Here is a 16,148-nt window from a genome sequence, read left to right as displayed (position 1 = left end):
TGAAACCTTCACACACACACACACACACACACACACAGAGAGAGAGAGAGAGAGAGAGAGAGAGAGAGAGAGAGAGAGAGCGCTTTAAAACTCGATACAAAGAAGTTTCTTTCTATCAAACCAAAGTATGGCTGTTGCTATTGCTTCTTTGTTTTGTTTTCATTTTGGTCTTGACAATAGATTGAAATAGCTACAAAAATTCAGGTCCCCAAGTAGAATGAGGTAGACCAGACCCCCAAAGATGAGGGGACATCATTCCCACATCTTGGGTTTCTCTTTACAGCCATGATCTGATATGGGATGCCCTTCTGTATATGTGTTGTTTTATTGGTTGATGAAGAAAGCTGTTTGGCCAATGACTTAGCAGAGCCAGGGAAATCCGAACATATATATATATATATATATATATATATATATATATATAGAGAGAGAGAGAGAGAGAGAGAGAGAGAGAGAGAGAGAAGGTGAAGTCAAGGAGATACCATGCGGCTGACTAAAGAGAAAGGTGCCAGAATATTACTGGTAAGCCATAGCCTAGTGGAAAAACAGAGATTAATAGAAATGTGTTAATTTAAGGTATAAAAGCTAGCTAGGAATACACCTGAGCTATTGGCCAAACAGTGTTGTGATTCATATAGTTTCTGTGTGATTATTCGGGTCTGGGTGACCTGGAAATGAAAACGCAGTCTCTTCTTACAATGAACAAGAATCACAAGACAAGTTTAAATACGAAAAATAGCTTCTATAGGTGGCTTTGATTGCAGCTAGTACAACTCCACTCATAGGGTTATTTTGTCCTTTGCCTCCATTTGGGAGAATTGCTGAGAAGACCCTTAAAAGAGATTACTACCTTAGGATCTGACTCCACACGACCCAGCTAACCTCATTCTGCTCCTTCCTGTATGCTAGTATGGTACTAGAGCAGGTCTCGATCTCAAACTGTGTCATGTGTGGTTCTGCATGATCCACACATTTTCAATTGCTTTCTTAGATACATACCATGCTCTCCATCACAGAATGTACATCTTCTGCATTTATCAGAATAATGTTTTTTGTCCATATATTCCTTCCCTTCTTTGCAGAGATGGCAGCTTGGTTTACCACCACTGGTTGTACAGTCCAAATATTTCCATTCACCTATCACGGAGAAAAAAGATATTAAATTTTTGGAGCTGGGGCAGTCTCCATGTAAGAACATGAGAAGTATGCAAAGATGACAATAACAAATCTTAAAATCAGGGAATGATATGTTAGGCTAATTATATGCAAACACACAGGAAAAGACAAGACACTATTGGGAAGACAATCACATTAAGAGCTTTCCAAAAATGAAAGACAAAAAAAATATTCCCATAAAAAGCAAGAGAGTTAGCAACAGAAACACGGGGAAAGAAACAATCAAAGACCAAATGCTCTTTTCTGGAGAGAAGAAAATAGGTAGACAATGGAGGTGGCTCTCCTTGGCTTCTGAGAACATGAAACAAACTCATTTTGTTCTTATTCACATTTTATTTTCCCAAATTCATAAATCCTGGTCATAAACAATACAGTTTAAGCAAAGGAACATTGGAAATTTCTAGAAATCTCCATCAAATCTTTGATAGAGCACTTAGAGTCTGTAAGCCTAAGTTTTTGTCATGTAAATCATGAAGATTTCTCTGTCATTACTATTAGAACCGTACACATGCCTTTCTATGACCAAGCATTACAGAACACTGCCTTCTGGAAATACCAAGTTTTTTATATTAAATGCCTATTGAGTGTTAAAGGATCTCTCGGAGTTGAAGGAAGTCCTGCAGAAAGCAAGACAAAACATTAGCTTCCTGGACCTTCACCTTCTCAGGCAGAGATTCTAAGTGACAGCAAGTGGCAGTGGATAATGAATAAAGAGGAAAGTTTTGCAAAATATACAGGGAAGTGTAGCAAACGAATCCAAAAACACATAAAAAGAAATCATCCACCACGATCAAGTTGGCTTCATTCAAGAGATGTAGGGGTGGTTCACCATATGAAAATCTATCAATGTAAGAAAAAAAAACATATAGTCATCTCCTAAGATTCTGAAAAAGCATTCAACAAAAATCCAACACCCCTTCATGAAAAGGTCTTGGAGAGATCAGGGATACAATTAACTTATCAAAATACAATAGACGCAATATGCAGCAAGCCAACAGCCAACATCAAATTAAATGGAAAGAAACTCAAAGTGATTCCACTAAAGTTGGAATAAAGCAAGGCTGTCCACTCTCTCCATATTTATTCAACATAGGATTCAGAGTTCTAGCTAGAGCAATAAGACAACAAAAAGAGATGAAGGGGATACATATCAGAAAGGAAGAAGTCAAACTTTCACTATTTGAAGATGATATAATAGTATATACATATGTAACCCCAAAATCTATGAGAGAACTCACACAGCTGATAAAAAAAAAACCTTCAGTAATGTGACAGGATACAAGATCAACTAAAAAAAAAAGAAAAAAGAAAAACTGGTATCCCTTATATATACAATTGATAAAGGGGCTGAAAAAGAAATCAAAGAAATATTACCCTCTACAATATCCACAAATAACATAAAATATCTTTGGGTAACATTAACCAAGGAAGTGAAAAACTTGTGCAACAAGAACTTTAAGTCTTTGAATTAAAATAATTGAAGAAGATATCAGAAAATGGAAAGATCTCCTATGTCCTTGGATAGGTAGGATCAACATAATAAAAATGGAAATCTTACCAAAAGCAACCTACATATTCAATGCAATCCCTATCAAAATCCCAACACAATTCTTCACAGACCTTGACAGAACAATTCTCAACTTCATATGAAAAACAAAAAAAAACCCAAAATAACTAAAACAGTCCTGTACAATAAAGGAATTTCTAGAGACATGACCATTTCTGACATCAAGCTCTATTATAAATCTACAGTAACGAAAATAGTTTGGTATTGGCATAAAAAACAGAGAGGTGGACCAATGGAATTGAATTAAAGACCCTGATATTAATCTACACACCAAAGAATACCTGATTTTTGGCAAAGAAGCTGAAATTATACAAAGGAAAAAAAGAAAACATCTTCAACAAATGGTGCTGGCATAACTGGATGTTGACATGTAGAAGAATGAAAATAGATTCACATCTATCCCCATGCACAAAACTCAAGTCCAAATCAAAGACAATATAAATTCAACCATACTGAATCTCATCAAAGAGAAAGTAGGAAGTAGCCTTGAACACGTGGGCACAGGAGACCACTTCCTAAGTATATCACTAGTAGCACAGACACTGAGAACAATAATAAGTAAATGGGACCTTCTGAAACTGAGAAGCTTCTGTAAGGCAAGGGACACAATATATAAGACAAAATGGCATCCTACTGAATAGGAAAAGATCTTCACCAACCCCACATTAGACAGAGGACTAATTTCCAAAATATATCAATAACTCAAGAAACTAGACATCAAAATACCAAATAATCCAACTAAAAAAAATGGGGTATAGATTTAAACAGAAAATTCTCAACAGTAGAATCTTAAATGGCCGAAAAGACACTTAAGGAACTGCTCAACATCCTTAACCATCAGGGAAATGCTAATCAAAATGACTCGGAGATACCATCTTACACCTTTAAGAATGGCTAAGATCAAAAACACCAAAGATTGTTTATGCTGAAGAGGATGCAGAGTAAAGAGAACACTCCTTCATTGCTGGTGGAAGTGCAAACTTGTACAGCCACTTTGGAAATCAGTATGCCAGTTTCTCAGAAAATTGAGAATCAACCTACCTCAAGACCCAGCAATACCACTCTTGGGCATATACCCAAAGGATGCACACTCATAACATAAGGGCATTTTCTGAACTGTGTTCATAGCAGCATTATTCATAATAGCCAGAACCTGGAAACAACTCAGATGTCCCTCAGCTGAAGAATGAATAAAGAAAATCCTGGTACATTTACACAATGGAGTACTACTCAGCAGAAAAAAGAAATAAAAAACAATGCCATCTTGAAATTTGTAGGCAAATGGATGGAGCTAAAAAACCAATTCTCAGTGAGGTAACCCAGATCCTGAAAAACAAACATGGTATGTATTCACTCATAAGTGGATATTAGACATAAACAAAGGATAACCAGCCTATAGTACATGACCCCAGAAAAGCTAGGTAACAAGGCGAACTCTAAGAAAGACACACATAGGTCTTCCTGCAAAGGGGAAATAGACACGATCTCCTGAGAAAATTGGGATCATGGGGATAGGGGAAGAAAGGAGGGTAGAAGGGGAGGAGGAGAAGGGAGGAGGAAAACATGAGGAAATAGGAAAAAGTCTAGACGGGGAAGGACAGAGAAGGATAGCAAGGAAAGAGATATCTTGATTGAGGGAGCAATTATGAAGTTAGCAAGAAACCTGGCACTAGGGAAATTTCCAGGAATCCACAAGGACGACCCCAGCTAAGATCCTAAGCAATAGTGAAGACGGTGCCTGAACTGGCCTTCTCCTGTGATCAGATTAATGACTATCTTAATTGTCATCATAGAACCTTCATCCAGGAACTGATGGAAGCAGATGCAGAGATCTAGTACGAAGCACTGGGCTGAGTTCCCAAAGTCCAGTTGAAGAGAGGGATGAGCAAAAATGTGAACGAAGGGATTAAGACCGTGATGGTGGTACCCACAGAAGCAGCATATCTGAGCTAGTGAGAGCTCACTGACTTCAGACTGACAGATGTTGGGTGGGGGGGACCAGGATAGGACCAAACTAGGCCCTCTGAAGATGGGTGACGGTTGTATGACTGTGCGGCCACTGGCAGTGGGACCAGGATTTTCCCCTGGTGCTTGAACTGGCTTTTTGGAGCCCATTCTCTTTTGCAGGAATACCTTGCTCAGCCGAGATATAGTGGGGAGGGCCTTGGTCCTGCCTCAAAGTGATGTGCTAGGCTTTGCTGGCTCCCCATCAGAAGCCTTATCTTCTCTGAGGAGTGGATAGAAGTGGGGTGGAAGGTAGGTGAGGAGAATGGGAAGAGAGGAGGGAGTGGGAACTGGGATTGGGATGTAAAATGAGAAAAGATTTTTTTTTAAAAAAAAATTTAAATTAAAAAGAAACCCATACAACTAAGAATTAGATTGGAAATAGATCAGAGATGTTGGTGCACTTATTAGGCTCTGATTGATACAAACTATTCCAGCCTTTGATTACTCTGGAATTTACATGTACAGTCCTACAGAGTTGGCCATCAAGATAAAATGCCATACACACAAAACTTTCAATTTTTAGTGCATTTTTAAATAAATAACCCGTTGTGCATCAGTGAGTAAAGACATTGTGGGGTTCTCAACACATATTTTTCCTTCGTAAAAGTTTGCAGCAGGCATGAGATTTCCCTTTTAAAATACAAACAAGACAAAAGTACAGTAAAAGCCCACAGCTGACATTTTTGAGAGCTTAGCATGCAAAACACATCACCTCTGTTTTAGCTTGCACTTTAAATTTTAAACATATAATCTAAAAATTCAAACTATAGAAATGGATTTCAAACTCATAGGCTAAATTGATCGTCTTTAGCAACTTAAAAAAAAATAGATGATTCCCAATTGCTATTTGGAAAACAGGAGCTATGCAGAAACTTCGGTATAAGTGGGTTGTATCACAGGGGAAACTTTCTTGCTATTCTTAGGAAAACCTGGACAGGAAAGTGCCCCATGGAGACCATTGGAGTCTGTATGTACATGACCTGGGCCTGCTTTGTACTTTTAGTACTGCAAGCCTGAGAGGCCAGTGATGAAACCCACAAAAGCCTTTTGGGGGGTCTATGACTACTGCCTGAAATCTGCAGAACAATCCTAAATGCCATTGGGTCTTATTCTTGATTTGAAAGTAACTGTGGTCAACGCCAAAGTGAAAACTGGGCTCCAGAATTACATTTTCTCTAGCCTCTCATTTGCTGGTACTTGAGAGAGATTTAGTTTAAAAGTGCCCCGCATTTCAAAACACTGAATTTTGAAAAACTTTTTCGTTGCTGTCCATTGCTTTTCTAGTGCATCTGGCTATTCAGCTGCAAAATGCAAATGTATTTTGCAGGCTTCAGTGCCAGGATAGAGAGCTTTAGTGAGAGACTAAAGAGAGGGGCTGAGTCATACCGCTGAGGGTGGAAATTCCTTGCTGAGGGAGCCCCAGATTTAGTCAGCTTTGAGAGGACAGTCTTTTTAACCATCACTGTTGACTCTTTTTAGCTCCTGCGAAACAACTAAAAAGATGAATCTTCTCATTTTAGACATGTATGCAACTTGTGAATTACAGTTTTTTTTTTCCACAAGCAGCCTGGACATGTGAAATAAAAATAGAAAAAAAAAAACCCCAAGATTTGTGTTTGGAGGATAATTTTATAGTCTTCCCCTAGCTCTTCTTTGTAATTCTATACACCATAGGATGGCCAATAACTGTATAACTAACTGTCCAACGCATTCTTACCTGTAAGACATCCCAACCCCTTACCCCACTTCCCTGGATGCTTCGTGTAACCTACCAGGCCCGCATGGTTGACAGCAAAATTGGCCCCCACGGTATAATCCTTCTGGGCAGTTAGGCTCAGTTTCACTGATACTCCTCCTCAACTTCGATTCCTCAGAGATGCTATCAGCCTCTTGTGATCCAGCAAGCGCCTGTGAAAGAAAAACATACTAAGGATCTTAGTGATATCAGAACCAAGAGATGTGAGGGATATGTGTCACCCACCCAAAGTGACTGGATCTGTGTACGGACTAAGCAAGGTCATGCTGATGATCACCAGCAAAGGAGCACCCTGTGGCCCTGCAGGTCCAACCACAGGTTTTTCTAGCCCACACTACAGACACAGGGAAGCCCGGCTCCACTGTTTCATGCCTGGTGATGGGGGAGGAGGACGGGGAAAATCCCTTACGGTCTCTCAGTCTCGGGTTCTTCATCTCAACAGTGGAAATAAATCCCACCTCACAGATCTGATGTGAGAATTAAATGGAACCATGTGTTTAAAGCTCTCAGCACAACTCCCGGTACTCAAAATAAATGTTCCCTGAAAGTGACAGTATTACTGTTGTTACTATCGACATGAAGTTCTAACAGCAAAATAAAGGGAAAAGCTCAAAACAAACATAGTTTGAAACCTAGTTTTCACCACCAATAGTGACTAACTTTATGCCTTAATTTCCTTATATGTTAATGAGACTAGTATTTTCTGTCTTTGAACGTTAATTGTGAAGATGAAAGTGGTCATTTCTATCAGACTTGATTCTTACTCAGAGCATGTGTATGCTTCCTTCTTGCTACCCAACACAGAATCAAGGTTCTGACCAATATCTGATCAGTGTTTTACTGTTGACCAAGGACACAATAAACTTTCCATTAAATCCATATGGGTCTCTTTACCTTGTTCAGGAAATATATACTTATATATCTTTTCATTATAGAGAATGAATCTTTAAATCTATTTTTAATTGTTTTCTCCTAAAGATATAAATCCACAATTCTAAGTAAAGTCATTTCCTTTTTTATTTTATTTATTTATTTATTTATTTATTTATTTATTTATTTATTTATTTATTTATGCTAGCTATAGAGTTGGAGTTCCTTAGGGGGAAAAAAGCAAAAATATGTATTGAAGCAACTTAGAGGTGACACCTGCATGATTCCTTTCTTAGGATTTCTAAGTATATTTTATCCCTCTGAGGTGGTTTAAATAAGAATGACCCTGAAGATTCATATATTTGAAGACGTAGTCATCAGGGAGTGATAGTACTTGAAAGGATTAGGAAGTCTGGCCCTGTTTGGAGAAAGTGTATCACTGCAGGTAGGCTTTGAGGCTTCAGAAACCCCAGAGAGGACCCATGGCTTTCTTTTCCTGCATTCCCCAATATAGAACTTCCAGTTTCTTCTCCAGTACCAGGTCAAACTTGGACTGGCAGATGATGGCTCAGTTGGAAGGTGCTTGTGATACAACCATGAAGACTCGAGTTGGACCCTCCAAAACCCACGTAAAGAGGCCATGTCCCAGCATTGGGGAAATGGAGACAGGGTGATTACTGGGGCTTGTGGTCCAGCTCCCCTAGGTGAATCAGTAGGTGCTCAGGTGCAGTGAAAAAAGCTTCTCTTAAGAAAATAGGATGAAGACTCATTGCAGGAGATACCAATGTTGGCCTTCAACTTCCACACATATTCATTATATACACATGGGGGGATTTGATTCAGGAGGGTGGAGAATTCTCTAATCAGGAAAATACCTCAGGGGCTAGAAGCAATCAATAAATCCTACTGGCAACAATAATGAAAACTGAGTCAAAACGACTACCCAAGGAGGGGTGATTCCTTTCTGTCTTCGGCTATGTGGGCTGCTGTGAAGAGTAACATTGGTGTTGAGTCAAACTTGCTTTTCTTTTCTATCAGTTCTGGCTTTTCAGTAAAAACAAGAAAATGACACAGATTGAAAGTCAGAGAGAGGGCATTTGTAGGGCTGGGGCTAGCCCAAACAGACAAACGTAAAGCACTCAAGCTTCACGCCCAAGTGTGTATATGTGAATGTGCCCTGTGGATCTAGAGCTTGTCCTTGGTATGAAAATTTTAACCAACATCTGAGAGAAACTATATGAGCAGGTCCTCAGTTCCTAGCATGAACGGTGAAGTAGCCGAAACAGAAGGACAGAAATCCAAACATTTATGGATTGTGCCATCAATACCTTTCCCAGAAAAGGATACATATATTATGCCATTTGGAGATTTCTAAAAGAAATGTACCTCTCACCCCTACTTCACCCAAGTTACTAGGGATTCGGAGGCCTCACGTTCAAGGTCTACTGGGCTACGAAGTGAATTCAGTGCCAGCTTGGAAACTTTATGAGACCATCTCAAAATAAAAGGTTGGCTCTTGTTGTTTCTAAAGGAGGACTGGGAATGTAGCCCACGTACAAACTGGTAGCAAACTGACCTAGCAAGTCTGAGTACTTTCTGAGGACCAAGGGCAGGAAATCATTTTCCAAACTACATTCGGAATCTGAGAAATGTAAAATCCGTAATCAAGATGAGTAAAGAGACTACAATCTCTAGAGCTGTCCCCGTGGCAACCTCCTATCAGAAATCACAGAGTTGATTTCTTCAGGAAATGTTCCTTATTTCCGACAACATCAACGAACCATGTCAGGTGCCCAAAAGATAATCTGAAGTGCCTATCCTGACTGTTTCCAGAGGTGAGGCAAGCCACACTCCACACTTTGCATTTAAAAACTTTGGCATTTAAAACCTCATCTTTGCTGAATGCAATGTGTTTGGTCAAAAGCATCACCCCAGCTCCCTAACACCCCTTTATACGAAGAGTCTGGAATATTATAGTCCGGGGCCTCATCCCAGCCCCTGGCACCCATCTTTGGAATACTGGGCAGGAACTCCATCTCAAGCCCCCTCCCCTGGGAGCAGACTTAGTGTCTTAGTCCAAATTCCACTTCCAAGAAAGCCCGCCAAATGGTGATCCCTCCCCAGGGAAGGTCAAGACCACTTTAAACTGCTCCCCATAGAATGTACACATGGTCTCCAGGTTTTGAGTGGTCTCCCCTTCTCTCTCTCTCTCTCTCTCTCTCTCTCTCTCTCTCTCTCTCTCCTCTCCTCTCCTCTCCTCTCCTCTCCTCTCCTCTCCTCTCTTCTCTTCTCTTCTCTTTGCCATGCTTTCCCAGTGCCACCCAGGAGCACTGCACTAAACATGGGCATCTTTTATTTGGTCTGATTAGAATTATTTGCATCAGTGGAGAGGCTAGTTTAATATTCCTAACACAGTGATCTAACTGAAATAGTTTAGGTAGAGACTGGAGAATAGGGCAGGAATCCTACACAAATCTAAATGTTTAACTGTTTTTTGTTTTTGAGAAACAGAAAAAAGAAAACATTAAAAAAGTTAAAGATGGGGAAAGTAGGTAAATTATGCCAAATGACAGGAAGGGAACAAGGGAAATACAAGTTAGTTAAATACCCATCTTCCTAAGTAAGATATTTTAAAGCAAGAGAAGCCTTGGTATTACGGTCTACTGAAAAAAGTATTATGTAAACAAAGGCAGTGTTGTGTACCTACCGTGTGTCACGCATTGTCTGGTAGATGCCTGAGAACTAGCCAGTGGAAAGAAAGATAAATTCTCTCTCCTAGCGTTGTTTATATAGAAGTGAATGCACTTGTCACCAGGGAAATGGAAATCTATCACTGGGAAAGTGTGTGTGAGCACATGCAGATGGATGGCGCTATTGGGTTTAAAGAACTGGCTGTGTCAGCCCTCAGATCCAATGCATAAGTCACCAACCAGAAAATCTGCATCTCAAGTCCCAAGGCAGTCTGGGGGCAGAAATCTGTCTTACTAAGGAGCTGAACAGGCCGGTGTTCGTTTATTAAAGCACTCAACAAACTGATCGAGGTCCACTTACAATATGAAGGGTTAGCTACTTTACTCAGAGCGTATCAGTTTGAATGAATGTTCATCTTAGGACACATGAAGAATGCCTGACCAATGCTCTCGGTGTAAGCTTCCATAAATATGAACTATCTCCAGAGAAGAAATACTGAAGAAAGAAAAAAATGCAAGAGGTTTGTTAGGGAGAAATCCTACTATTCAAATAAGTAAAGGGAGCTAAGAGGCATAAGGAATTTGAGGACTTGAGGCATATTCATTAAGAAAAAGTGATCTCGGGTAGGGGAAAACCTAATATTACTCTGCTAAAGGTAAATAAGAATCAAATGTAATGCTTTATTGCTATACCTATTGGTCAGTGCATCACTCAACCCTCATCAGAGAAGCTTCTTCTTGCAGGAGATGGGAATTAATACAGAGACCATCATGACTGGACAATGTTCAGAGAGTGAGATACTTTAGAGCACTTAGTTCTAAATGTGATATCTTTATCAAACCCTGTTCCTTGAGGCCCAGAGACCTATGTGGAAGAGGAGGCAGAAAGATTGTTAGAGCCAGAGGATGTGGGTAACTTCAAGGAATCAGTGTCTTCCAGACACAACAGGAGTGATGAACTATGAACTCACAGAGACTGAGGCAGCACACACAAAGATCCGCACAGGTTTAAGACAGATGGAGTCCCATCACTGAGAGGAGGAAGTGACACTGACTCCCACCCTTAACCAAGAAGCTGTTTGCAATTGATACCACTGGCAAAGGGGAAATCAGTTTTCTAAGACAGAGTGTTGCTGAGTTTCTCAACCACATTCGAGGGCAGATTGTAAGCCCAGGACTAGTTAGCTAGCACAAAATGAACTCCATACTTTTTGTGGCTTCTTGTTCAACTTGGGCATTTATTTTGTTTTCTTCCTCTTCTTCTTCTTCTTCTTCTTCTTCTTCTTCTTCTTCTTCTTCTTCTTCTTCTTCTTCTTCTTCTTCTTCTTCTTCTACTTCTTTTCCTCTTTTTTTTCTTCTTTTTCTCCTCCTCCTCCTCCTCCTCCTCCTCCTCCTCCTTCTTCTTCGCTCATTTGTTTTAATTTTCATTTTTGTGTTTTTTTGTGGGAGGTTCTTCTTGTTTGGTTTCGGTTTTGGTTTTGTTTGTTTTTAAGAGAGAGAGAGAGAGATCATAGAGTTGGGTGTGTAGGGAGATGGGGAGGATCTGGAAGAGGGAAATACGATCAAAATATGTCAAATGAAAAAGAAAAAAATTTTAATAAAATATAAAAAGAAGGCGAGTGATAAGTTACAGACCTAATGATGTATAAGGGACAGTCATATTCACTACTGGCTTTCTAGGGCTCCTGGCCTAGGGAAGAATCCCTTTGGTACTCACAGCCATACAGGGATCATGTATCTCATGCTGCATTCGCAAACAAGCCTGGAATGTCAGCTAGAAAGGCATCATGGCATCTGCTCAGCTTCAAGCCAGATTTTAACAGTGAGTCTCCTTCATGCTAAAGACAGGTCAGCAGTAAGATACAAGCACTGCTCTCGCCATGGACCAGAGCTTGGGTCCCACTATCTAAGTGCAGCAGTTCACGGGCCCCTGTAACTTCAGTATCGGGAATTGTGTTACCCTCCTCTGGCCTCCATGGGCACCTCTGCACTCATGTCCACACGTCCACTCACCTACATACAACTAAAAATAAAATAAATCTTTTCATTACCTACAAATTTTAATATTCCCTGTAAGCCAGAAATTTTGTTTCTCTCTCTCTCTCTCTCTCTCTCTCTCTCTCTCTCTCTCTCTCTCTCTCTCTATTTATCTATCTCTCTCTCTATCTCTCTGGTTTTTAGATACAGTCTCTCTTCTTTCCTGAATTCCTTGTGACTATGTAATGTGAGAGCCCCCCCCACACACACTTACTTATGCTCCCGCATGACACCTACTACTTCTTCAGTTACAGTAAAACACTCATAAGACTCATCCTGACTTAGCTAGAGCTGAAGCAGAGCTCAGCGCTTGAGAAATGACTTTCCCAGAAACCCAAATTTAGCAGTGATGAACAAAGGACTCCAGCCTGGCACTTGGGCTCCAAATCTGGGTTGGGCCCTCCTGCTTGTTTGTGAGGATTTCCTTAGTTACTTTTGCTTCATTTGGGCACAGGAACAATTCTTTTCAGACAAGTCTGAACAAAATTCAGCAGGTTAGTTTTATGTGCACCCTTCAAAACACACACTGGGAGAAAGAAGGATTTGGAAAGGGTTTCTCTTGGACCCAAAAGTCACCCTCAAGCATCCAGCCTGGGGGCAGGGGCAGAGGCAGAGCCGTGTAAGAGGACCACTAAAGCCAGGGCTGGGGTTAGCAGGGAGGGTGAAGCTTGTCAGTCCACCTCAGTTTGCTTGTCCTCCATCCAGGTGGGGCAGCATTTGGATGAACAACCATGGCTACGATGCAGTGTCTGGCACAGATGTGGATCTGGAATGTGGACATTTTGATCTGAGTCTTCACATTTGTCCCCAGAAGAAAGGATTGCGAGCATCTGTCCCTGTTACCAAATGATGGGAAGCAGAGACCACTGGGCATTTCCTTGTCCCTCGGCATCGTAAGGAACTGTTTTCCAGATGTTCTCAAGCTCTCAAACAGAAGACATGCTACAGGGGTGAGTACACCCACAAGACCCAGCACCTGCCCCGTATCACCATATCACCGCTAGGACAGGCTCACCACACCGTCCCAGGAAAGGAGTGACGGTACTCAAGAAGCAACAGGGCAACGACAAGCAGAGTGACTCCTGAGTGACTGAAATAAACTGTCCCCTTAAAGACCTTGGGCCTCCTGGTAAAGCTGGTGCCGAGGATAAAATAGTAATTAATCTTGAGGCTGAAGTAGATTTTAAAAAGACAGAAAGAGAAGAAAGCACTCCCCCCCCCACTCCCCCACCCCCGTTCTCAGGTTCAAAACAAACAGGAAAAGATGTTTTTAAGTAGAAGCGGTGGGGTGGGGGAGGTGTTAGGTGTTGAAAAAACGTCAGTCCTCTAAATGGCAAGAATGAGTTGCCAGATGCCTGGCTCAGTCAGTGTTCGGTTCTGATACTGATGCTGGCATCAGACTTAATACAGTTTGTAATGACACAGTAAAGCCTTTGCTCCATGGAAGGTAATAAATGAAATAAAAAGCCCAACTCACAGGGCGTCTTTTTCAATGAGGCCATAGTGCACAGTTACTACAGGAAAATGCTCCCTTAAGGAGACGAGAGGCTAGAAACTGAAGATGGAATGGTGGGAAGAAAAGGAATAAAAGGATGCCTGAGCCAATCATAGTTCAGACATATAATCCCGGCTCCTAGGCCTGAGCCAATCATAGTTCAGACATATAATCCCGGCTCCTAGGGAAGTGGAGACAGAGGGATCATAAGTTTGATGCTAGCCTGGCCCTGACATGTAGAGACACTGCCCAAAAAGAAGAGAGAAAGGGAAAAAACAAGAAGCAAAGACAAACAAGCAAGCAAAAAAACATCAACAAGAAATGCCCTTAACACACATCAAATTATGAATAATGCTGATTGCTGAGAGTATGAGTTTATTGCATAATAGTGAATGAAAAGCTTTGGTGGTAGCAAGACTGTATCTACAGCTCTGCAGTGATTTCTGGTTTGTGTTGTCTGCTAAGATTAGGAGCCTGGGTGATAATGGTAGTGAATCTATGACAGGAACCACCTAATATATCAAAGACATCTTTTGAGTGTTTAAGTGAGCAGCATTTGATCCTTCATAAAAAAGTCAATATTTTGTCTTCTGGTTTTGATGGCAGTCCTATCAGTTAACTGAATGAAGCATCCTAAATACAACCTTTGTTTAGTTGGTCCTATCTCCTCAGCTTAGTGTGTTCAGGACTGTTTCCCTCTCCCTGGTCCTCTGAGACCCTGAGACCTGCTATGTCATCCCTTGAACTATCAGCTTTGATTCGTCGTGAGGGAAAGTCTGTCTTATTGAAGCAGACTGGACAAAAAGGAAGGAGGCTCTTTCGAGTTCTACTGAAAGGACCTGTTGACCTGATTGGAAGCTCTGTCACTTAAGTCACTGCTAACTTGCAACGGTGGTTCGGGGTAAGCTGTATTGGTGTATTTCCAAAGAGTCTCTGGTATCTTTCTTAAAGAAGACTTACTATAAAAGGATGCCTTCTTACCCATGTTCTAACAGGTCCCTGTGGGAAATGCACCCTGAGTCACTGGGACAGCCACGAGACAGTCAGGAAACGTGACTTAGAAGTTAATGCTCGGGCTTCTCTAGAACTGGGAATAAGTAAATATATTTTCCAAAAAATTGCTTTGATACCTGGAGAAGTGTGAACTGACTGTCTTCTGTGAGTTGGATATTTTATTTTTATTTTTTGGGAAGAAAGGAAGGAAGGAAGGAAGGAAGGAAGGAAGGAAGGAAGGAAGGAACAAAGGAAGGAATGAAGGAAGGAAGAAAGGTAAATGTGACACTTCTAGTTATCCATAGAGACTGTGCTATGCTTGGGAAAGTACCAGAAAAAATTTGTATTTTTTTACATACATGATTTTAGAAGTTTGCTTTTAAATTGTCTGTAATACTGCTTTATCTTTGTACCATACTTGGTAAATTGGCCTTATTATGTAAATATTTGTGTGGCCCTAATATGTGAACACAATAGTAGAACAGAATGCTTCTAAAGTCATTTAAATGCATGTTGATGAAATTATCTGAAAGATAGACAACTCAGTTTGAAAGTGTGCATTTTAACTCGAAAGCTCAAATAGGTGGGGGAAAACATGGTCCCTAGGGTAAACAGTATCCCTTTATATACTATGAAATTTGTTTTTCAGAATGTAAACAAGAGGTTTTGGGAAGTGGGAGTTGAGGTTAATTTGAGTGAATGGCAGAAACAGAAAACGAGAAAATATGTTAAAGTTGTCTATATTAGCAAAGCTTCCAGATAATTCCTAAGCTCTCTGATACTGAACCACAGTTTGGTAACTCACTGGTTTTGCAATTTTATTTAACATCCCTCTCTCTGTGGATTTATCATTTTAGAGCAGAAAGGACCTGAAGGGTGATTCAACCAAGCCCCTCTCTGGTAAAATGTTACAGTGACTGGTGCAACCTCATGCTGCTTGTTGATCCAAAATTGATGTAGCTGCACTGTCCACCCACCGCAAAGTCTTGCGGTAATGTTCTAACTCCCACAGCTCTTTAAAACAAGGTCACATTTTGAGATAGAGCCATTTCAGAAATGGTTTGGCTGAGTTTAGTAGAGTGAGTCCTAATCCAATTTAACTGGTGTGATGGTTTGAATAAGAAAGACACCCCCCGCATAGGCTCCTATACTTGAATGCTTAGTCACACGGGAGTGGCACTGTTTGAGAAGGATTTGGAGGTGTGGCCTTGTTGGAGGAATTGTGTCACTGGGGTGTGCTTAGAGGTTTCAAGACCAGGCCCGGTGTCTCTCTTCTTGCTGCCCGTGGATGGAGATGTAGAACTCTCAGCTACTTCTCCAGCACCATGTCTGCCTGTGTACCTTTGTCATGGTGTCTCTTTACAGTAATAGAACAGCGACTAAGACAGCTGGTGTTCTTTTCTGAGGAAATGTGAGTGCTCATAGATAGAGGAAGATGACATGAAGACAGAAAGAAACAAGGGCCGGGGCTGGAGAGATGGCTCAGTGGTTAAGAGCATTGCCTGCTCTTCCAAAGGTCCTGAGTTCAATTCCCAGCAACCACATGGTGGCTCACAA

General features: G+C 40.9%; 1 protein-coding gene across 1 annotated transcript in view; it reads right to left on the bottom strand.

The window, feature by feature from the left end:
- The window catches only part of Fas (Fas cell surface death receptor), a 31,761-nt gene that overhangs the window by 6,735 nt on the left and 8,878 nt on the right, over window positions 1-16,148 (bottom strand). Inside the window, exons 2-3 of the mRNA XM_005352161.2 lie at window positions 6,523-6,658; window positions 1,000-1,137 (exon numbers count right to left, since the gene is read on the bottom strand). Coding sequence (XP_005352218.1) covers window positions 1,000-1,137; window positions 6,523-6,658 — 274 coding nt within the window. The remainder of the gene's footprint in view (window positions 1-999; window positions 1,138-6,522; window positions 6,659-16,148) is intronic.

Source organism: Microtus ochrogaster, chromosome 8 (genome assembly GCF_000317375.1).
Source record: "Microtus ochrogaster isolate Prairie Vole_2 chromosome 8, MicOch1.0, whole genome shotgun sequence".
NCBI classification, from domain to species: domain Eukaryota; kingdom Metazoa; phylum Chordata; class Mammalia; order Rodentia; family Cricetidae; genus Microtus; species Microtus ochrogaster.
The sequence above is the reverse complement of the archived record's forward strand: the minus strand, read 5'-3'. Positions and strand labels throughout refer to the sequence as shown.